Raw genomic sequence first — 23,975 nt, 5'->3', positions numbered from 1 at the left:
TCTTCTAAGATCCAAAGGCTGTTCTAGGTCGTGGCCCTCCCTCAGGACTTTATTTTTCACCCCCCCAAGGATTTCTTTAAAACCCACACAACATTGAAGCATCTGACATTTCCCCTGGGAGATCTTTCCATAGCCAACAAGTTGTTCCCATTCTCATGGAAGGAAGGAGAAAGAGTCCCCAGGGAAGACAACATGGCAAAAAAATGGAGAAAAACAACCCAAAACCTACACTGAATTATTATGTAAAAGCAATTCAGCTGTGAAATGCATTAAGGAAAAGGGAACCCTTATGACTTAAGTCACAAAAGCAGCTTCTCAGCCTTCACTTTTCCCATCAGCTTGGAAGAGTCACAGATGCATATAGATGGCTCCTAAGGAAACAAAAATCAGCATGGAAAAATCTTCATTCCATAAACACACCCTTGGGAAAAGAGCCAAAGTTCCTTCAGAATGCCTTAGCTTCCTGCTTGCCAGAGGAGGAAGAAAAGCTCTTTGGAATGGTTCTTACAGTCTAGAGAAGGTTATCAGCCATGCTACCTTCTCACCTCTTCTCATAAACAAATGCAACTCTCAGAGACACAGCAGCACCATTGCTTGACAGAAAGAAGTGTGCCATTTTTTCCCTGTCCCTGAGAACATCTATGGAAAGGTGTTACCAAGAGGGATGCAATAAAACATCTGATTTAGTCTAGAAGGGCTTTTTCCTCTCACAAATCAATGAACAGCATCATGCTGCTTGTTTAATATGCCCTGCACCCAGTAAAAACAGGATTCTTCTAAATATTCCTTCACCTCCTCCATAATTAGTAGGAATTGATGAAAAGACAATTCAGAGAATTAATCAGAGAATGGTCTGGGTTGGAAAGGACCTTCAAAGGACATCCAGTCCAGCCCCCCTGCAGTCAGCAGGGACATTCTCCTCTAGATCAGGTTGCCCAGAGCCCTGTCAAGCCTCACTCTGAATATCTCCAGGCAAGGGGCCTCAACTACCTCCCTGGGCAACCTGCTGCAGCATTCCACCACTTCGTGGTAAATAACTTCTTCCTAACATCCAGTCTAAACTTGCTCTTCTCTAGTTTGAAGCCATTGCCCCTGGTCTTATCCCTGCAGGCCTTTGCAAACAGGCCCTTTGCAGCCCTCTTGTAACCCCCTTCAGGTACTGGCAGGCTGCTATTAGGTCTCCAAAGCCTTCTCTTCTCCAGGCTGAACACCCCCCCAGCTCCCTCAGCCTGTCTTTGTGGCAGAGCTGTTCCAGCCATCTGATCACTTTTATGTACTTCCTCTGGACCAGCTCCATCAGGTCCACATCCTTCCTGTACTGAGGGGCTTCAGACCTGGATGCAGTACTCCAGGTGAGGTCTCACTGGAGCAGAGTAAATGAAGTAATGGAGGATGTGCACGAAGACAGCTCTTTTGAGAACAGTATAAACACAACCTTCCTGCAAGATAGCACACAAAAAGACAAAGAACAGAGTCAGCACTAGTGTCAGCCACCAAACAAAGATTTTTCATCTGAAACAGATACACATTTTGCAATGTGAAAATCCAAACCAGTATTTAAAGAACTATAGAAAGTTAGGGGTTGGAAGAGACCTCCAGAGACCATTGAGTGTTCCCTGACAAAGCAGGATCCTCCAGGGCAGGAATGCATCCAGCTGAGTTTTGAAAGCCTCCAGAGAAGGAGACTCCACAATCTCTCTGGGCAGCCTGTTTCAGTGCTCCATCACCCTCACCATAAAGAAGTGGAACCTCTAAACCAACAGATACCCTGCAGTAAATATCTACACCCCCCAGCTGCCACCAGAAAGACTCCCAAGTAACATGAGAAGATGGTGGACATGAATCTGGTCTCTGTCCTCCTTCAGACCCTCAGAATAAAGAAATTAAAAGGAAACAAAATTAGTAATTAAAAAAAAAAGGCATGGCAATAGCCAGCAACAACTGATATGAGGCCTGGAGCACAGCCCTGTGAGGAGAGGCTGAGGGAGCTGGGGGTGTGCAGCCAGCAGAAGAGAAGGTTCAGGGCAGAGCTCATTGCTGGCTACAGCTACCTGAAGGGAGGCTGTAGCCAGGTGGGGTTGGGCTCTGCTGCCAGGCACCCAGCAACAGGAGGGGACACAGTCTGAAGCTGTGCCAGGGCAGGTCTAGGCTGGATGTTAGGAGGAAGTTGTTGTCAGAGAGAGTGATTGGCATTGGAATGGGCTGCCCAGGGAGGTGGTGGAGTCACCGTGCCTGGAGGTGTTCATGCAAAGCCTGAATGGGGCAATTAGTGCCACGGTCTAGTTGATTGACCAGGGCTGGGTGCTAGGTTGGACTGGCTGAGCTTGGAGCTCTCTTCCAACCTGGCTGATTCTATGATTCTCTGATTTAGAAAAGAAAGCCACATTGGTTAAATGAGTGAAAAGAAGACTAAACAATCTTGAGAGTGGGTTTCATGTGTCCTCCTCAGCAGCCTCCCTGCGGCGCTGGGCCCGGAAATGCCGCTCGATATTGATGGTCACCTCCCTCTGCAAATTCCTGCCGTTGGTTTTGCCAGCTGTTCGGATCCAGGGGTGCTGCAGGACTTGGCGAGCTGTGTAGCGCTTCTGGGGGTCCACTATCAGCAGCCTGGTGATGAGGTCTTTTGCTGCTGTTATGAAAGAAAAGCAAAGGAGGAGGAATAGTTCACAGAATCACAGAATTAACCAGGTTGGAAAAGACCTCCAAGATCATCGAGTCCAACCTAGCACCCAACACCTTCCAATCAACTAAACCATGGCACCAAGTGCCTCATCCAGCCTCCCCTTAAACACATTCAGGGATGGTGACTCCACCACCTCCCTGGTCAGTCTATTCCAATGCCCAATCACTCTTTCTGTGAAGAACTTCTTCACAGAATCAGTCAGGGTTGGAAGGGACTACAAGGTCCACAGTTGGCTTATTCACCAGCTGCATCAGGGAGTTATCCTCCACACAGCCAAGAAACCTCCTAGACTGTATCCTCTCCATTGTGTATTTCTGGCAGACATCTGGTAAGCTGAAGTCCCTGAATAGGCCAGTGATATGATGGTGCTGTCAGACACAGCTATACAAAACACCTTTCTTAGCTTTCATTTGTTAGTTTTACCTTCATGACTTCTGTGACCATACCCTGGAGGTGTTCTAGCAACTAGAACCATAGAATCATGGGATGATCTGGGTTGGAAGGGACCTCCAAAGGTCATCCAGCCCAACCCCCTCTGCAATCAGCAGGGACTTCCTTAACTAGATCAGGTTGCTCAGAGCCCCGTCAAGCCTCACTTAGTGCCATGGTCTAGTTGATTGGATAGGGCAGGGTGATAGGTTGAACTGGATGATCTTGGAGGTCTCTTCCAACCTGGCTGATTCTATGATTCTATGTCTAGGGATGGAGCCCTGTGATGGTTTGGGAGTTACCTGCACCACCCTCCACTCCAATGAAATCACCCAGACTAGACTCAGCTGGCTCAAAGTTCAGGAATGAAGCTTTCTATTCACAGCTTAGCACAATACACAAGCAGGTATTTACAATCTATACAGCTATAGACAGAAATAGACAAGTTAAAAGTAATGCAGAAACACAACAGCCCTGCCAGAAACCAGAGTCCTCAAGAGGGGCTCCCAACCACCCTTCCACCTTCTTTCCATCCCTCTACCTTATCCCAGAATATGCCTTATGTGTAAGGTGAGCTGCAAGGATTGGCAAGCAGGGTCAGAGGCAGAATTAGTTGGGTTACACAGCAAAGATCCCTAAACAAAAGGACTAAATTCACGTTTAAAAGCAAACACAGAATCACACAAGAGAGCCCTACAAGACACCCTCAAGTCCATTTTGCACACTCTCCTGCTCTTTCTACTCCAGGGAAGAATCACAGGATCACAGGATGTTAGGGGTTGGAAGGGACCTCCACAGATCAAGCCCAACCACTCTGCCAGAGCAGGACCATTGAATCCAGCTCAGGTCACACAGGAACACACCACAGAATGGTCTGGGTTGGAAGGCACCTCCAAATGTCATATAGTCCAAGCTGGCTCCAGACAGGGCTTGAAAGTCTCCAGAGAAGGAGACTCCACAACCTCTCTGGGGAGCCTGTTCCAGTGCTCTGGGACCCTTACAGTAAAGAAGTTCTTCCTCATGTCAAGGTGGAACTTCCTGTGCTGCAGTTTATGCCCATTGCCTTGTCCTATCCCAGGGCACAACTGAGAAGAGTTTATCTCCTCCCTCTTGAGCCCCAGCCCTCAGCTATTTATAAACATTGATTAGATCCCCTCTCAGTCTTCTCCTCACCCAATCAAACAGCCCCAGGTCCCTCAGCCTCTGCTCACAGGGCAGTGCTCCAGCCCCTTCAGCATCTTCACAGCCCTCCCTTGGACTCTCTCCAGTAGACCCCTGTCCCTCCTGAACTGGGGAGCCCTAAATTGAACACAGTATAGCAGCTGAGGTCTCACCAAGGCAGAGTAGAGGGGAAGGAGAACCTCCCTGGATCTGCTGGCCACACTCCTCTTACCTGCAGATATATTGTCCCAGTATGGAGAAAGGAACTCATAGTGCCCCAGCTGTATGATCTGAAACAGCTCGTCCTGGTCACGCTCCTGGCTGCGGAAGGGGGGGAAGCCACAGAGCAGGATGTAAAGGATCACACCAGCTGCCCACATGTCTACTTCCAGCCCATAGCCTAAGGAAAGACAAAGCAAACCAGAAGTCATGTTTTAGAAAGAAAGCTCATGGTTGCAGGGAACTGCTTCTTGGTCGTTCTGCTTCCAGGAAAGGCAGAAGCTCTGCTCAGTTTCTCAAACAGATGAGGCCAGCAGGAGGAGTAGTGGCCGGGAACCCCACACAAGCTCAACCTGCAGTAACTACTACACCTCTTACAAAGTGCCTCTCTTCTTGTGTTTCACAAGCACTGTCTCACAGGGGCAGTGTCAGCTGGAAACTAACCGAGAAAGCACAGCTTATGGTTCTAAAACAATCCTCTTCAGATTGCTTCTGGAAGAAAGCACTAAGAGAGTGCCAAGTTTCCACTGAAGCTGGATGGAACTGGAGAGGTGCAACCCAGCTGCACAGAACAAACCCCCAGAAATAGCTTGGCTTGAGTCATCAACCAAACTGACTCCTTTCCAGGTGTGAATCTTTGTGGCTATCAACATCTGACAAAACCCAAAGTTTCTTCAACTGTGAGACATGTGTGGGTTTTTACATCAGCTTAGCATAAAAGACGAGGATGTTTCTGCCTCAAAGTTATTTGGGTGACAGTCATGAAACAGGGCTGACTGCCCTCAGGTTGCAGCATGAGCTTTTGGAGTTACCATTCATGACATTTTAAGGCTTTGCCTGCTTGGCAATCAGTCTTGGTGCTACCACAGACGTCAGTGATGCAAACATGCCTGATGCTGCGCCTGTGTCTGCCAAAAGCTCCGCAGAGTTGCCTTTCCTTTCACAGATTACCCTGCTAGACATCCTCCTACCCTGCTAACACCTATCAGGAAGTTGATATACTCTGGAACACTTCCATGATTAGAAGGTTCAGAGTTAATAGCATGGTTTATGACAAATGTAGAGACAGATACACTCACCCTTCTCAGCAAGGATTTCGGGGGCAACGTACGTTGGTGTTCCACACACGGTAAATATGGGTTTTGTAACCAGCTTTGCAAGGCCAAAATCTGCTAGTTTCAGGGTAGTAGATTTATCTGCATTATGCTGAACCTACACTCAGTCAAAAAAAACAACAAAACAAACCCAAAACCCAACATATATTTAGTGCAGGTGACAGCAAAAGGTGAAGGAAGTAGTTAATAAGCAAGCAGAAGTTTCAGTGAAAGCATCAAGTGAAGAAACATCAAACAAAAGCAGTATTTGGGGAAACAGGATGCTAAATGTGTGGGGGTTTTGTTTCTGCCCATGTAATAAGGTGGTGCATGGGTTTAAACTGGCAGAGGGGAGATTGAAACTGGATGTTAGGAAGAAGTTGTTTGCAGTGAGGGTGGTGAGACACTGGCACAGGTTGCCCAGGGAGGCTGTGGATGACAGAAGCACAGAATGTGATCGAAGATCATATTCTGTGCTTCTGTCATCCATCCACAGCCTCCCTGGAGGTGTTCAGGACCAGGTTGGTTGAGGCCTTGAGCAACCTGTTCTAGTGAGAGGTGTCCCTGCCTACGGCAGGAGGTTGGAGCTGGATGATCTTTGAGGCCCCTTCCAACATTCTGCATTTAAGAGAACAACCAGTAATGCAACCAAAAAGCCAAGACACTTTGCTCTGCCATCTCTGGCACACTGTAATTGCCAAGAAATGAAAAAGGAAGAAGACAAAAAAGTAAACAGGAGTCCAAGTAAATGTTACTACTTCCCTCTGGGAAAGGAAATTCTTCTTTTCCCCTGGGAGAGCCAAGAAGAAGGCTGTGAGCTTCTTTATGCTTAGATGTGGTATTGCCAGGTAAGCTACTGACTTTACAGCTTCACTTGAAAGGCATGTCTCCATCAAAGCAAAAGGGAAGATACAAAACACAGAGGTTTAGGCTAGATACAAGGAAGAAATTCTGTACAAGAAGGATTGGAAAACACTGGTCCAGGTTTTCCAGAGATGTGGTAGAAGGCCACTCCCTGAAAACATTCCAGGTAAGTTGGGGTTGTTCAGCCTGGAGAAGAAGAGGATCAGGGCAGAGTTCATTGCTGTCTACAACTACCTGAAGGGAAGCTGTAGCCAGGTGGGGTTGGTCTCTTCTGCCAGACACCCAGCAACAGAACAAGGGGACACAGTCTCAAGCTGTGCCAGGGGAGGTCTAGGCTGAATGTTAGGAAGAAGTTGTTGGCAGAGAGAGTGATTGGCATTGGAATGGGCTGCCCAGGGAGGTGGTGGAGTCACTGTCCCTGGAGGTGCTGAAGCAAAGCCTGGCTGAGGCTCTTAGTGCCATGGTCTGGTTGATTGGACAGGGCTGGGTGCTAGGCTGGGCTGGATGATCTTGGAGGTCCCTTCCAAGCTGCTTGATTCTATGATTCTAAGATGGATGGTGCTCTGAGCAACCTGGTGCAGTTAAAAATCTCACTGCAGGGGAGAGGGTTAGATTAGGTGACCTTTAAAGGTCACTCCCAACCTGCACAATTGTATGATTCTATATTCAAAAGGCAAATCATGAAGAGTGCAGCAGTATAATTAAACACAGCAGCATTCTTAACACTTGTGACTAATATTCAAATATGCTTTAAGAAGGAAACAAAAGGCACCAATTTAATAGAAATGAAAAAGAGAATCATAGATTCAACCAGGTTGGAAGAGACCTCCAAGATCATCCACTCCAGCCTCATAGTTTCTAACTACAAGGAACAGATCAGCAGCTGAAGTGTCTAGCAAGAAAAAGAGCCAAGGAAAGCTAGACTGCTGTTTTGAATGGACAGGTTGGAGTACAACGTGAGGTGCACACCTCAGTCTTTGCCATCACACAGTGCTTGAGAGTAAAAAACCAGCAAGATGGTCTCTATCACATAGCAACTAAGGGCACAGATGGGACAAAATTTGCTCTCCTGCACTACAGCTGATTAATTCCTATTTATTAGCTTTGTAGAAGCTTTCAGAGGATCATACAAAGGCCTGAGTTGGAAGAGACCTCTGAAGGTCATCTAGTCCACCCCTCTCTGCAGCAAGCAGGGGCATCACAGAGTCATAGAATGGTTTGGGTTGGAAGGGGCTTTAAAGATCATCTAGTTCCAACCTCCCCACCATGGGTAGGGACACCTTCTAGACAACTAGATCAGGTTGTTCAAAGCCTGGTCCAACCTTGCCTTAAGCACTTCCAGGGAGGCACACCCACAGCCTCCACAGGGTGGAAAATATGCTGGTATCATCTCAGGCCCAACACCAGCAGGAAATGCCTTGCTGGGTAAAAGGCACTGCTGTACTTTTTCTTTCATCAGGATGCCAGACTCCTGATCTCCCTCGTTGCAGCACAAGGTGGCAACGCTGCACCACCTGCTCTTCCAGGACACGAGCACTGAGCTCTCATTCCACTCAACAACTGCTCAGGTAGGAACTCCTAGGATGCACTGTGGGTGGATTGTCAGGGCTCTGTGGCCATCATTTCCAAGACAGCATGCGACCTGTCAGCGCTCCTCAGAAACCTCACCCTACAGCTCCTCAGCATCTTCACAGGCACTGACCTCACAACAATTCCAAGTCAGCTCAGGCAGAGTGAGCATTCCCTTCATCTCCAACTTTTTACCCTCCAGCCCATCTTTATGTCACCTGGCATCACCCTGGGCATGCAAATACACTTTTCTGTCTGAACAGCAGTTTCTCAGGTTGCTTTTATTCACTTCCCATTGGAATGGGCTGCCCAGGGAGGTGGTGGAGGCACCGTCCCTGGGGGTCTTCAAGAAAAGACTGGACGAGGCACTTAGTGCCATGGTCTAGTTGATTGGATAGGGCAGGGTGATAGGTTGGACTGGATGATCTTGGAGGTCTCTTCCAACCTGGTTGATTCTATGATTCCTTCCTGAGGCCAGACTACTTACATGACCACAGCAGTGTCAGGCAAAGGTACACCCTGCCCGAGAGAAATCTAGCTTCTAACACTGACACCTCATGCTCTGGGAAATCACAGAATCAGTCAGGGCTGGAAGGGACCACAAGGATCAGCCAGTTCCAACACCTCTGCCATGGGCAGGGACACCTCACACTAGATCAGGCTGGCCAGAGTCTCATTCAGCCTGGCCTTAAACACCTCCAAGGATGAGGCTTCCACCACCTCCCTGGGCAAGCCCTTCCATGGTCTCACCACCCTCATGCTGAAGAACTTCTTCCTAACATCCAGTCAGCATCTACCCATTTCCAGCTTTTTTCCATTCCCCTCAGTCCTGTCACTACCTGACAGCCTAAAAAGTCCCTCCCCAGCTTTCTCGTAGCCCTCTTCAGATACTGAATCACAATAAGGTCACATTGGAGCCTCCTCCTCTCCAGACTGCTGTAACAGACTGCTGGCCCCCCGGGCACTGCTGCCTCATCTTCAGCTCCTCTCTCCCAGCACCCCCAGGGCCCTTTCTGCCTGGCTGCTCTCAGCCACTCTGTCCCCAGCCTGCAGTGCTGCTCGGGGTTGTTGTGGCCAAAGTGTAGAACCCTGCACTTGGCCTTGTCAAATCTCATCCCATTGGCCTCTGCCCACCCATCCAGCCTGGCAAGGTCTCTCTGCAGGGCTCTCCTACCCTCTAACAGACCAACACAGCACAGTACCTCTGCACAGCATTTGCTGGGAGAGGAAAAACCAACATTTGAGGGTGAGTAAAGATAAAGTAATCTCCCGTGCACGTTTCAGGTGTTTGCCAATACTTACCAAAAGGTTCTCTGGTTTGAGATCCCTGTGGACAATGTTTTTGCCATGGATGTACACCAGTGCTTCACACAGGTCGGTGATCATGACAGCAGCATCGTGCTCCGTGAACTTGACGCTTTCTATGATTGCATCAAACAGGTCCCCTCCCGGGACATACTCCAGGATTAAGTAGATCTCAGCTTCTGTCTCATACACTTCAATTAAGCTCACTATGTTGGGATGAGAGAGACTCCTAATGATCAGGATTTCACTCTCCATCATGTCCTCCTTCCCCTTCAGCTTCGACTTATCGACGATTTTCATGGCGTAGATCTGGTCGGAGCCAGAGTGGCGACATTCCTTCACCACTGCAAAGTTCCCATCCCCAATAGTTCTGCCAATCTCATAGTACTTCTCCACATCAGTCCTGCTTTTGATGGCATGCCTGCGGCTCGGCTTCTCCAGCCCCTGAGCCTTGCTCTCTTCTTTGTTCGCTTTGCGCTCCCCCGTCTTCTCTCGCCGCGTCACGTCGCTCTCTCTACGTGTGATGTTCCCTTCTCTTCTGCTTCCTTCTTCTTTGGCCCTGTGGCCCTCTCTGCCATCCCTGTGTGTTTTAGATGGCTTCTCAGCATCCCTTGGTGTGTCTTTCTTCAGCCAGCCGCTTTGGTTCACCACACAGCTACTTCCATTCTCTTCCTTTGCTTCGTGAGCTACCTGCAGTCCTTCCACAGGATTCTTCTTCACTTTTACTGCTTCCATCCCATGGCTTTCGTGTTTCTCCACATCCCTTTCCCTCTCCAGGCTCCTTTTTTGCTTTTCCAGCCCTTCATTCCTATGAAGAGGCTTCCATGTCCTCCTGCAGCCATTGTCTTTCCAACCAACACCCTCACCTTCCAGACAAGTTTCTGTGGGTTTCCTGCAATTCCTGATTTTCACATTTCTTTCCAGGTGGTACCTCTGACACACACCTGTGTTCAGGTCCCTGTTCTCAAACGAGGCCTCAGCTCGCCGCTCCCTCTGCAGCTTTTGCCTGGCCTGCCTTTCCTGCTCACACTTCTCGCACCTCACCACCTCCTCCGGACTCTCCTCTAATCCCTCCTCAAGGCTCCTCGCGTGGTTAAGGTACCTCTCGTTCTCTCGGGTCTTTCTGGAAGGCTTCAACCCTTGCTCACCATCCCAGCTCTCCCTAGTCCATTTTTTCTTGGTTCTGATGTTTTCCTCTTGCTTTGGTTTGGCTTGGCTTTTCCCTTCATGCCCAGCTACCGGCTGGGGAGACATGCCATCACTGCAGCTCTTGGCAATTTCTGTCTCGTCAAAGCCACTGTCTACTTTCAAAGCCTTGTCACACAACCTGCCCTTCAGTTTTTGGGCCTGATCCTCACTCTGCTGAATGGCAGAACTGGCAGCGTAAGGGTTTTCAGGATAAAGTTCCTGTAGTACCACTTCCAGGTTCTTCAAAGTCAGAGGCTCCCTCCCCATCGCTATGAAGGCATCGCCTTCCCTGAAGAAGTCGGAAAGACTTTGGATCTCTCTGCCTCTCAGACTGTAAAGCTTCCTCACGCGGTCGTTCTTCCAGCGTGGGAATCCCAGAGCTTCAGAAATGTCTCCCAGCAGCTGCTCAAAGGACTGGATGGACCTTCTGTTGAGGAGCAAAGTTATCCTCCTGAGCGTGCGGCCGCCGGGCTTCACCACTGTAACCACCCGCGGCTTCGCAGGGCTGTGCTCCGAATGCAGCGAGTGAAAACCGTGGCGGGGGCTGAAAAAGAGGGACCTGTGGCTGCTCTCCCCCAGGCATGCCCTGCCATAGTTCCCGTGACGAACAGGAGGGCAAGTCCCTTGCAGCCTCCTCTCTTTTGCCTTCGAGCTGGCGTTGTGCGAGGAACGGTCAAACAAGGCTCGGCGCCCTAGAGCAAAGAGAGAGCAGGCAGCTTACTCATCTTGCACCATCACACCTTCCCCAGCCACACTTTCCTGCAGTGCTCTCCTCAGACCCCACCTGGAGTCCTCTGTGCAGCTCTGCAGCCCCCAGCACAAGGACGTCAAACTGCGAGAGCGAGGCCAGAAGAGGCCAAGAAGATGCTCAGAGGGCTGCAGCAGCTCTGCTCTGAGGACAGGCTGAGAGAGTTGGGGCTCTGCAGCCTGGAGAAGAGAAGGCTTTCAGGAGACCTTATAGTAACATTTCAGTATCTGAAGGGGACATGCAGGAAGGCTGGGGAGGGACTATTGACAAGGCTTGGTAATGACAGGACAAGAGGAGTAGTGGATTTAAACTGGCAGAGGGGAGACTTAAACTGGATGTTAGGAAGAAGTTCTTTGCAGTGAGGGTGGTGAAACACTGGCACAAGTTGCCCAGGGAGGCTGTGGATGCTCCCTCCCTGGAGGTTTTCCAGGCCAGGTTGATGTGGCCTTGAACAACCTGTTCTAGTGGGAGGTGACCCTGCCCATGGTGAGGGGTTGGAACTGGATGATCTTAGAGGTCTCTTCCAACCTAAACCATTCTATGGTTCTATATCAGTGTACGTGGTGGCAGGCAGTTCAGGAAAGTCAGAGATCTACTGGAGAGAGTCCAGTGAAGAGCTACAAGGGAAGAGCCATAAGACAAGGGTGGCAAAACTGGTGAGGGGCCTGGAGCACAGCCCTGGGAGGAGAGGCTGAGGGAGCTGGGGGTGTGCAGCCTGCAGCAGAGGAGGCTCAGGGCAGAGCTCATTGCTGGCTACAACTACCTGCAGGGAGGCTGTAGCCAGGTGGGGTTGGTCTTTTCTGCCATGCACCCAGCAACAGAACAAGGGGACACAGTCTCAAGCTGTGCCAGGGGATGTCTAGGTGGGATGTTAGGAGGAAGTTGTTGGCAGAGAGAGTGATTGGCATTGGAATGGGCTGCCCAGGGAGGTGGTGGAGTCTCTGTGCCTGGAGGTGTTGAAGCAAAGACTAGATGAAGCACTTAGTGCCATGGTCTAGTTGATTGGATAGGGCTGGACTGGATGAAGTGGGTTGGATAGGCTGGACTGGATGATCTTGGAGGTCTCTTCCAACCTGGTTGATTCTATGATTTGGATTGGATATTAGGAACAAGACCTTTAGCACGAGGGTGAGGGAACACTGGAACAGGTTGCCCAGCAAGGCAGTTTAGGCCACATGCCTGAAGATATAGAAAGTCAGGGTCAACAGGTCTCTGAGCAACCTGATCTAGTTGAGGATACCTCTGCTGACTGCAGAGGAGGTTGGACTAGGGGACTTTTGGAGGTCCCTTCCAACCCAGACCATTGTATGAGTCTATAAAAATGAACAGAGGTCTGGCCAAGCCAAGCTATAACTTAATGCACTATGTACCCACACAACAATAAGCTGAGATCAAAAGCGTGTCCCCAAAGTACTCCCATTTCTTGTATTTAAGATGAAATCTTAATTAAAATTCAATTCTTCTCAGTCCCAGGAAAGAACCTTTCAGAATGAGATCACAGAGTGCTTCCAACTCCATTTAATAGTCTGGCTGCTTAACTGGGAACAAACATTGGGTACCTATGAACTACCAGCACCCAGCCAAAAGAAAGCAGTCAGAGTGATCACCAAACCACCACCAGGAAATTCCCACACACAGCTTCTCCCAGAGAATTCCACCTGTTTCCACACCTTACCAGGATTACACAGACACAGTGCTGAGGGCACAAAAGAGAGAAGGTTGTGGAGAGGTTGGTGCTGGTCTCCTCTCAAAGGTAATTAGTGACAGAACAAGAGGGAATTGCCATGAGCTGCAACTGGGTAGAGGTTTGGACTGGATACTAGATATTTTTTCCCCAGGCAGAGGGGTCAGCATGGGAATGGGCTGCCTAAGGAGGGGGTAGAGTCACCAACAATGGGTGTGTTTGGGAGTCATCTGGCTGTGGTGCTTGGGGATATTATTTAGGGTGAACCTTGTAGAATAGGGACTATCTGAAGGGGGCTGTAGCCTCTTTACAGTGAAGGTGGTGAGACACTGGCACAAGCTGCCCAGGGAGGCTGTGGCTGCTCCCTCCCTGAAGGTGTTCAAGGCCAGGCTGGATGAGGTCTTGAGCGACCTGTTCTAGTGGGAGGTGTCCCTGCCTATGGCAGGGGGTTGGAACTGGATGAGCTTTAAGGCCCCTTCCAATCTAAACCATTCTATGATTCCATGCATTCCTGTATGATCTGGTACAGATCACAGTATCATCAGGGTTGGAAGAGACCTCACAGGTCATCAAGTCCAACCCTTTACCACAGAGCTCAAGGCCAGACCATGGCACCAAGTGCCACGTCCAACCTTGCCTTGAAGTGCCCCAGGGACAGTGACTCCACCACCTCCCCGGGCAGCCCATTCCAGTGTCCAATGACTCTCTCAGTGAAGAACTTTCTCCTCACCTCCAGCCTAAATTTCCCCTGGCACAGCCTGAGGCTGTGTCCTCTTGTTCTGGTGCTGGCCACCTGAGAGAAGAGAGCAACCTCCTCCTGGCCACAACCACCCCTCAGGTAGCTGTAGACAGCAATAAGGTCTCCCCTGAGCCTCCTCTTCTCCAGGCTAACCAATCCCAGCTCCCTCAGCCTCTCCTCGTAGGGCTGTGCTCAAGGCCTCTCCCCAGCCTCGTCGCCCTTCTCTGGACATGCTCAAGCATCTCAATGTCCCTCCTAAACTGGGGGGCCCAGAACTGAACACAGCACTCAAGGTGTGGTCTAACCAGTGCAGAGTACAGGGGCAGAATGACCTCCCTGCTCCTGCTGACCACACCATTCCTGATGCAGGCCAGGATGCCACTGGCTATCTTGGCCACCCACTGGCTCTCTTGGCCACAGCCAAGAGATGATCTTGCTCTGACAGGGAGGTTGGACTGGATGACCTTTTGAGGTCACTTTCAACCCCTAACATTCTGTGACTCTGAAAACCAGCACATCCAAAAGGCATGGGGTTGAGCAGCAAAAGCACACCAGCAGACTCTGCTACCGACCTGCACTCTGCTGTTGCCTTTGACTGCTGTAATATGCTTGCCAGCTAAGCATCCTGTGCCCCTCGGCATGGCCCTTCAGTCTTGGGATTCATTTCCCTCCCCTGCCAAATGAGATAGATAGTTTCTCCTCCAAACAAACATCAGAAGGGAGGGCAGCTGCCAGGACACTGATTGAAAACGTAAGCATTATATAAGAGCTACGTGTGACTAATGCTTGGTGTTTGCACAAGTTATTTCTGTCTTCATTCTGCTGTTTAAGGATGATCTTGGTATCAAAAGACGACTACAGAGGTGATAGTGATTTTGTGGTTGGGGTTTTTTTTTCCCCCATCCCCCCCCCAGCAATCACCATATTTACATTTCACCCAGAATAAAGCCCTAGCCTGAACGGAAGGGAAGAAGATAAATAAGTAAGAAGTCAGGGATGTAATAACAGTTCTCTGAAATCTAAATCAACTCTGGAACATGTTGGTTACCAGGAACTGCTGAAAGCCTCCACTGCAGCAGCATTTCCAGATTCTTGAGTACTCCCTGTCACAATGCATTGTCTCGCCTATGGGAACACCATGTACCAGTTTTACTGCTGATCATCTTGGGACCACACACAGGAAAAAAACCCCACACCACAAATCAATGCTGCACTAATACTGATTTCTCCCACGGATTGAGTTTGCAGATCTGCTGCCTGTTATCACACCTCTCCAGCAGCTATTCATTTCTCTCCATCAGCTATTCATTGTCAAGTGCCTGGCTGCACTGTTGATCCTCACAATTACCCAAACAGCAATTAGGTTTCTTTTCTTAACTAAATCAGCTGAGCTGTAAACACAAACCAAGTGGAATTATTTCATTCTATAACTAATGGAATAAGAGGAGGTTTATGCAATCATTAAGAATGATCCAGGAATGTGGCTTGGTGGATTTCTTTATTATTTTTTTTCCACTGGCTTAATTCCTGCTTTGATACGAGCCACAGGACAACACACAAGTGGCCAAACCCAGTTTGATATGAGCCACAGGACAACACACAAGTGGCCAAACCCAGTTTGATATGAGCCACAGGACAACACACAAGTGGCCAAACCCAGTTTGATATGAGCCACAGGACAACACACAAGTGGCCAAACCCAGTTTGATACGAGCCACAGGTTAACACACAACTGACCAAACCCAGTTTGATACGAGCCACAGGTTAACACACAACTGACCAAACCCAGTTTGATATGAGCCACAGGTGAACACACAACTGACCAAACCCAGTTTGATATGAGCCACAGGTGAACACACAACTGACCAAACCCAGTTTCATATGAGCCACAGGTGAACACACAAGTGGCCAAACCCAGTTTGATATGAGCCACAGGTTAACACACAACTGACCAAACCCAGTTTGATATGAGCCACAGGTTAACACACAAGTGGCCAAACCCAGTTTGATATGAGCCACAGGTGAACACACAAGTGGCCAAACCCAGTTTGATATGAGCCACAGGTTAATACACAAGTGGCTACACTCAGTTTGATATGAGCCACAGGACAACACACAAGTGGCCAAACCCAGTTTGATATGAGCCACAGGACAACACACAAGTGGCCAAACCCAGTTTGATACGAGCCACAGGTGAACACACAAGTGGCCAAACCCAGTTTGATACGAGCCACAGGACAACACACAAGTGGCCAAACCCAGTTTGATATGAGCCACAGGATAACACACAAGTGGCCAAACCCAGTTTGATACAAGCCACAGGACAACACACAAGTGGCTACACTCAGTTTGATATGAGCCACAGACTAACACACAAGTGGCCAAACCCAGTTTGATATGAGCCACAGGTGAACACACAAGTGGCTACACTCAGTTTGATATGAGCCACAGGACAACACACAAGTGGCCAAACCCAGTTTGATATGAGCCACAGGACAACACACAAGTGGCCAAACCCAGTTTGATACGAGCCACAGGTGAACACACAAGTGGCCAAACCCAGTTTGATACGAGCCACAGGACAACACACAAGTGGCCAAACCCAGTTTGATATGAGCCACAGGATAACACACAAGTGGCCAAACCCAGTTTGATACAAGCCACAGGACAACACACAAGTGGCTACACTCAGTTTGATATGAGCCACAGACTAACACACAAGTGGCCAAACCCAGTTTGATATGAGCCACAGGTGAACACACAAGTGGCCACACTTAGTTTGATATGAGCCACAGGTTAACACACAAGTGGCCAAACCCAGTTTGATATGAGCCACAGGTGAACACACAAGTGGCCAAACCCAGTTTGATATGAGCCACAGGACAACACACAAGTGGCCAAACCCAGTTTGATATGAGCCACAGGTGAACACACAAGTGGCCAAACCCAATTTGATATGAGCCACAGGTGAACACACAAGTGGCCAAACCCAATGTGATATGAGGCACAGGTTAACACACAAGTGGCCACACTCAGTTTGATATGAGCCACAGACTAACACACAAGTGACCAAACCCAGTTTGGTATGAGCCACAGACTAACACACAACCCTTTGAGGAGTAAGACCAATATTGTGTGTGGTTTTCTAAGATGAAAAAGGAACCTATAGGAATGTTTATCACAGAACTATAAAAATCAAGCAGGTTGGAAGAGACCTCCAAGCTCTGTCCTCACAGCAGAGCTGCTGCAGCCCTCTCAGCATCCTTGTGGCCCTTCTCTGGACACACCCCAGCATCTCCACATCCCTCTCGTAATAGGGGCTCCAGAACTGGATGCAGTTTCTATATAAAATATATATACTTTTAAATCATTTCAATTGCCTGTTACAACTCTTTCAGTCACCACTTCTGTTATCTTCCAGTTACACTCTATTGATTTTAACTGAGGCATACAAAGCAAGCCTCAATCTGTCAGGGAAGTGCACACACTTGAAGCAGGAACAAGGATTTCTAGACAGCCTCCAAAGGTTATGCACATACACAGAACCTATAGCTACAGACTGAAAGAGTTGGGGCTGTGCAGGCTGGAGAAGAGGAGGCTCCCAGGTGACCTTCTTGTGGCCTTCCAGGATCTGAAGGGGGCTACAAAAAAGCTGGGTAAAGACTTTTTAGGCTCTCAGGAAGTGATAGGACTGGAAGGAAAGGAGCAAAGCTGGAGGTGGGGAGATTCAGACTGGAGGTGAGGAGGAAGTTGTTCAGCATGAGAGTGGTGAGAGGCTGGAATGGGCTGCCCAGGGAGGTGGTTGAGGCCCCATCCCTGGAGGTATCATATCATAGTATCATAGTATTATCAGGGTTGGAAGAGACCTCACAGATCATCGAGTCCAACCCTTTACCACACAGCTCAAGGCTAGACCATGGCACCAAGTGCCACATCCAACTTTGCCTTAAAGTGCCCCAGGGACGGCGACTCCACCACCTCCCCGGGCAGCCCATTCCAGTGTCCAATGACTCTCTCAGGGAAGAACTTTCAGGCCAGGCTGGATGAGGCTGTGTGCAGCCTGCTTTAGGGTAGGGTGTCCCTGGGCATGGCAGGGGGGTTGGAACTGGATGATCCTTGTGCTCCTTTCCAACCCTGACTGATTCTATGATTCCATATTGCTTTAAAGTGTTGTTGCCATATTTACACACAAGTGGGAGAAGGAGGAAGAGGGAGGTGGCATCAGAAACACTTCCCTGAGTCTGAGCACTGGCAAATTATACATCAGAGAATAAAATGTAGGGGTAGAGGTTTTTTTCCCTTTTGCTGACTTACTGAGAGCTAATGGTTATCAAATATACCTCCTCCTTATAAATGTTAACATGGATGGATGCATGAAGGCATCTATTTTTATCCATATAGACATCATCTACATATGGCTGTATCTCACAGTATCAATATATAGGAAGGTAAGATTAAGAAGGCAGAAAACTGCAGGGGAGGAGCACGGCCAAGGAGGCTGCTGAGGATTCTTCCTGTGGATGGGCAGTACTCCTGGCTAGGGACACCATGCATGCACCTAACCTAGGCACAGGACAAAAAGAAAACTGGGACTGCCAGAGCTACACAGAGCTCCAGGTGAAGGGTCTTGGAGTGTTAAAAACCTCACAGAAAGCCCCTACAGAAGCAAGGAAGGCAAAAGAAGCTGGGGTCTGGGACAGGACATGGAGCACCTACTGACTGGAGTGCAGGTGCTCCCCAGAGAGGAAACCCTTGCTGCAGGGAACACAGCCTCTGGGGCTCACTTGGAAAGCCAATCCACAACCCATCTGTGATAGCCACAGTCAGTCCTGCTGAGGAAGGGGAAGGCATAGGGAGGAAACCACAAAAACTCCTCTAGAAGACCTTTTCTCATAGGGTTTTGGGGTCATCGTCTGGCCCTTAAGTAAAATGAAGTGAATTCAGAAGGCTGAAACTCTGAATCTTGTGTGGATAGGGAGCTTCATATGATCTATTCCTTAAGGAATTGCCTGGCTGCATCCTCTACAAGGGGTAGCCAGAGGTCACCTGTTCTTGCCACTGAATGTGCGTTGCTGCCACCTGTCCTTCAAAACTTCCCCCTTCCCTTGACCACTCTTCACTGGGTTTGTTCGTTAATTAAAGTGCTGCCACTCATCTGGCATTCCTTCCTGGCTCTCCTGCTTGAGCTCACAGTGTCAGTAATTAACTGAGTGCTTTACCCAGCAGCTATCGAGTCACAGGTTGCAGTGGAATTAAATTTTCACAGGGAGCATTACAACACAATTTAAAACAGAAGGCAACCTTGAAAGAGGATCTAGTCGTGGCATTGTTTTCTGGGAACAAGGTGGTGTTATTCGAGCCCTGAAGTTCCTTCAGAGGACTCTGGATTGATATGTAAGCCTCCACCTCACAAAAGCAGCCCTGGAAACTCCCCATAGCATTAGCAGCATTCTTCATGCAAGGAGAATTGTACATGGCTAGAAACAGTGCATCTGGGAGTTGGTTTGGTACATGAGTCCCAACAGAGCAAAAACTAAATAGTGTTTAAATGGGAAAGAATAGCCTAAGAAATGCCTGGTTTTTCCTTAAGCCCAGAAATTCATAGGATCATAGAATCAGACAGGTTGGAAGAGATCTCCAAGCTCAGCCAGTTCCAGCCCAGCACCCAGCCCTGGCCAACCAGACCACGGCACTAAGTGCATCATCCAGGCTTGGCTTCAACACCTCCAGGGATGCTGCCTCCACTACCTCCCTGGGCAGCCCATTCCAATGCCAATCACTCTCTCTGACAACAACTTCCTCCTCACATCCAGCCTAGACCTCCCCTGACACAACCTGAGGCTGTGTCCCCTTGTTCTGTTGCTGGCTGCCTGGCAGCAGAGCCCAACCCCACCTGGCTACAGCCTCCCTGCAGGCAGCTGCAGGCAGCAATGAGCTCTGCCCTGAGCCTCCACTGCTGCAGGCTGCACCCCCCCAGCTCCCTCAGCCTCTCCTCACAGGGCTGTGCTCCAGGCCCCTCCCCAGCTTTGGCGCCCTCCTGTGGACACCTTCCAGCACCTCAACATCTCTCTGCAATGGAGGAGCCCAGAACTGGACACAGCACTCAAGGTGTGGCCTGAGCAGTGCTGAGCACAGGGGCACTTAGTTCTGCATATCCTGCTGCTGAGGGGGAGGGAAGGGGAAGTTAATCTTAATTGGAACTCAGATCATTTAATAGATGTCAACGTATCAATAAGTATCTTAAAGTCCTTGGGAGTGAAGACTACCTCTGGCCTTTAAGTCAGAACAGCCAAACTGAGGTCACCAGAGTGTATCAGCAGTTGGCTCCAGGATGCAGTGTGGATCCTCTAGAAGGCTTTCATCCTGATCTCCCCTTGCTGGTAATTACAGAAAGCTGCAGCCTCCAGGGCCAGTGCATGGTGTCAGTGCCCAATGCTGAAGAAGCAGCATGACAAGTCTCAATGTGCTAAATTAGCGACGTGGAAACAAAAGCTGATCTCAGGCATCCTTTTACATCAAGTACATTGCACATGGGCATTATTCACAGCTCTGCTGGTAGAAATCCTACTGGTGAATGTTTCTCTACAGACCCATAGCCCTAACAGCCTCTCTCTCCTTCCCTTCCTCCTGCCCATCCTCGCCTCCCTGCCATGTTTTACAGCGCTTCTGGGCAGAGATTTTGTTTGAGTCAGGACTGGTGGTTATTTCAGCAACAGCAGAAGGCAGTCACACTCCATCAGTTTTGTTCAGAGTTGAGAAAGAAAGTCAAATTTCACAAGGAATGGATTGAGGCAGTGTCAAACACAGCAGGACTACAGTGTCTGCTTGTTCCAGCTGAGCAAGTTCCACTGACTCTTGCAGAATGTTAGGAGTCAGAAGGGACCTCGGAAGATCACCAAGTTCAACTCCCCTGTCAAAGCATGAGCACCTAGAGCAGGTCACACAGGAACACATCCAGGCAGGTTTCTAATGTCTCCAGAGAAGGAGATACCACAACCACTCTGAGCAGCCCATTCCAGAGCTCTGTCACTCTCCCAGTGAAAAAGTTGACATAGAACCTCCTCTGCTCCAGCTTGCACCCACTGCCCCTCATCTTGTCATTTAGGCATCACTGAGCAGAGCCTGGCTCCATCCTCCTCACACTTGACCTCATTCATGTTTGTAAAGATGTGAAGGATACCTCTCTCAGCCCCCTGTTCTGCAAGCCAAAGAGCTCCAGCACCCTCAGCCTGTCCTCATAAGAGAGATGTTCCACTCCCTTCAGCATCAGAGAGTGTGATTTGCCACTGGAATGGGCTGCCCAGGGAGGTGGTGGAGTTTCCATCCCTGGAGATGTTCAAGCCAAGCCTGGCTGGGGCACTTAGTGCCATGGTCTAATTGACTGGCCAGGGCTGGGTGCTAGGTTGGACTGGCTGAGCTTGGAGGTCTCTTCCAACCTGCTTGATTCTATGATTTTGTGGCTCTGCACTGGACTCTTTCAAATAGTTTCCCGACTCACACAGCTCAGACATGTGGTAGACCTTGGGGAACCCAACATGCTTCAAGCTAACCAAAAATGCATTTTCCCCTGTAATAGCTTATTTAGTAACTGGTAGAGAAGGCTCAAGCACCAGACCTGAGCAAACAGTTCCTGTCTCCAAGCTCTTGGCAATGCCATGGTGCTCCTATGTGCAGAAGCTGCTTAATTCAGACAAAAGCAGGCAGAGCAGATCGCAAAGGAAAGAAGCATCTGAGAATGGGGCATTCAGAGGTACTATGTAAACCATTTCAGGGAGAGCTCAATGCCTGGGTGCTCTCCAAAACCCCAGCAGCTCTCAGGCTGAGGCAGTAATGTTAATAAGACTAAGCCAAACTTGAGCAGTTGAGTCAAAGGCCTGGGACTGTGGATATAGGTGGTTCTGACATGAAGACTGAGAGTTAGTAGGGGGGAATGGGTGGACTGGAAATGCCTTGTCCAAAGGGAGACTGGAAGAAAACATGAAGCACAGGGATGTTGCTACCTGAAGAAACTAAGACTATAGATAAACATATATAGAGACAGAAAAAGAAGACTAGGCAGAAGGTGTAACTCCATTCTCCCATGTGTTATGGAAGATAAATTGGCCCAGCAAAGAGACAGGAATAGACATTTAGTATAAAACAGACTATGGCAAAGTGATTAAAAATGGAAGTTGGTTGGTGAAATGCCAAGATGAGACACAACGCAGTAGGAGCTGGGAGAGGGAGCTGGAACTTGCAGGCAAAGGAGGTTTGGGAGTAGGAGAGGGAACTGGAAGGGACACTGATCTTCTTGTATCACTGTCCAAAAACCAGCCAGTGTGTAGTGAGGCCAAACACTGGAACTGAAAAAGGAGACCTGGTGAAGAACTGGACTGAGAAGTTAAGAGAAAATAAGTTAGGAGAGGGAGTGGAGCAAGTAGGGCTGTGGTTAGAGACTGCCTGACAGCAATTCCCAACGAATTTGATATTGGCTGATGACAATTTCTGTGAACTTTGGTGACACAGTGAAAGCAGATGGAGACTATAACAGGGCAACCATAAAATGTAAGGGTGAGATTAAGAACAGGTTGGGAAGTCAGGTTGGATGCTGAACTTAGGCAAAAGGATAGGGTGGTGAGCCAGCAACACACGGTCTGCCCCTTTGCAGTTCTTCATGAAGGACATCTACTTGCTTTTGTTGTCACTTTGAAGCCATAAAGAACAGGGGAAACTACATGAACCCAAACAGATGATTACACCAAAAGAACATTACCAAGGTCACCAGTAAGACAGGAAAAAATTGAAGTTGTCAGTATGACTGAAATTCTCTTCCTGCTTGCACACAAGACACTTTAGAAGCACAATCAGTTTTGCTGTGCCTGCAGATACACTGGAACCAGGATTGTGCTGTGAAAAAGAATCTGCAATAAGGTGACCTGAAAAGAACACAGAAGGAAGAATAATTTCTCTCCATAAGGCACTGCAGCCCTCAAGAACTGGATTTCTTTTTTCCTTCAACCAATTCCCTAGAGTTTCAAAGCAGTCAAGCTGATCTAGATTTCTCAGAGAAGATTACCATCTGGTGACCAAAACAATGTCCTGAGACCTGATCTGTAAACCTGCTCAGTGCTCATGGCTGTGAGAGAAGGTCCTGGAAGAGATACTTCAGACACAAGGTAATGTGACACAAACACAAAGATAATGCTAAGTCATCCCAAAAATTCAGGACCTAGGCACCTCCAGTTGGATTCTTCCCTGAATTAAACTATTTTTTACTTGCTTTGTTGTTACTTGACTCCAACTGAACACAAGTCACAGAGTCAGTCAGGGTTGGAAAGGACCACAAGGATCATCTAGTTCCAAACCCCCTGCCATGGCCAGGGCCACCTCACCCTAGATCAGGCTGGCCAGAGCCTCATCCAGCCTGGCCTTAAACACCTCCAGAGATGGGGCTTCAACCATGCCTTCTCTTTACAGGTACCACAGCTAATCCATGTTTGTGGCAGTAGTAATAACCACAACAGAAAAGCCACAAGTTAATAAGCCTCTGTTAACAGCAGGGTTCAGAAAGCACACAAGGGATTCACGAGAAGCCAGGGTAAACATGAGTAGATGCTCATTAGGTAAAGTTTTGGCCATCATATGCACTGATGGAAGCAGAGACCCCGGGGGGGAACCAAAGCAGCAGTGCAATTAATGTTCATATCTTAACACACAGGAAGATCAGAGAATCAAACAGGTTGGAAGAGACCTCCAAGATCATCCAGTCCAACCTAGCACCCAGCCCTAGCCAATCTACTAGACCATGGCACTAAATGCCTCATCCAGGCTTTGCTTCAACTCCTCCAGGGACAGAGACTCCACCACCTCCCTGGGCAGCCCATTCCAATGCCAATCACTCTCTCTGACAACAACTTCCTCCTAACATCCAGACTAGACCTCCCCTGCCACAACTTCACACTGTGTCCCCTTCTTCTGTTGCTGTCTGTCAGGCAGCAGAGCCCAGCCCCACCTGGCTACAGCCTCCCTGCAGGCAGCTGCAGACAGCAATGAGCTCTGCCCTGAGCCTCCTCTGCTGCAAGCTGCACACCCCCAGCTCCCTCGGCCTCTCCTCATCGATAGGTTGGGAGGGACAGCACTGCTAATTGATAACCAGAAAGGCTTGACCCTGTAAGCTGAATAATGTTAGATTAAAAGCACCTGGCCTCATAGAAACACATTTTTGCTTGATACATTGGCCAACTCCACTGAACAAATCCCATGTTTCAGAACACCCCCCATGGCAAAGCACTTATGGTACACAATATTAGCTT

General features: G+C 49.0%; 1 protein-coding gene across 1 annotated transcript in view; it reads right to left on the bottom strand.

Annotated features, from left to right (window-relative positions):
- Nucleotides 1–2,265: 2,265 nt before the first annotated feature.
- DCLK3 (doublecortin like kinase 3) overlaps nucleotides 2,266–23,975 on the bottom strand; it is a 28,997-nt gene continuing 7,287 nt past the window's right edge. Inside the window, exons 2-5 of the mRNA XM_064169702.1 lie at nucleotides 9,322–11,204; nucleotides 5,572–5,704; nucleotides 4,506–4,673; nucleotides 2,266–2,629 (exon numbers count right to left, since the gene is read on the bottom strand). Coding sequence (XP_064025772.1) covers nucleotides 2,433–2,629; nucleotides 4,506–4,673; nucleotides 5,572–5,704; nucleotides 9,322–11,204 — 2,381 coding nt within the window. The 3' untranslated portion in view covers nucleotides 2,266–2,432. The remainder of the gene's footprint in view (nucleotides 2,630–4,505; nucleotides 4,674–5,571; nucleotides 5,705–9,321; nucleotides 11,205–23,975) is intronic.

Source organism: Pogoniulus pusillus, chromosome 32, assembly GCF_015220805.1.
Source record: "Pogoniulus pusillus isolate bPogPus1 chromosome 32, bPogPus1.pri, whole genome shotgun sequence".
NCBI classification, from domain to species: domain Eukaryota; kingdom Metazoa; phylum Chordata; class Aves; order Piciformes; family Lybiidae; genus Pogoniulus; species Pogoniulus pusillus.
This window is presented reverse-complemented; position numbering and strand designations above follow the sequence as displayed.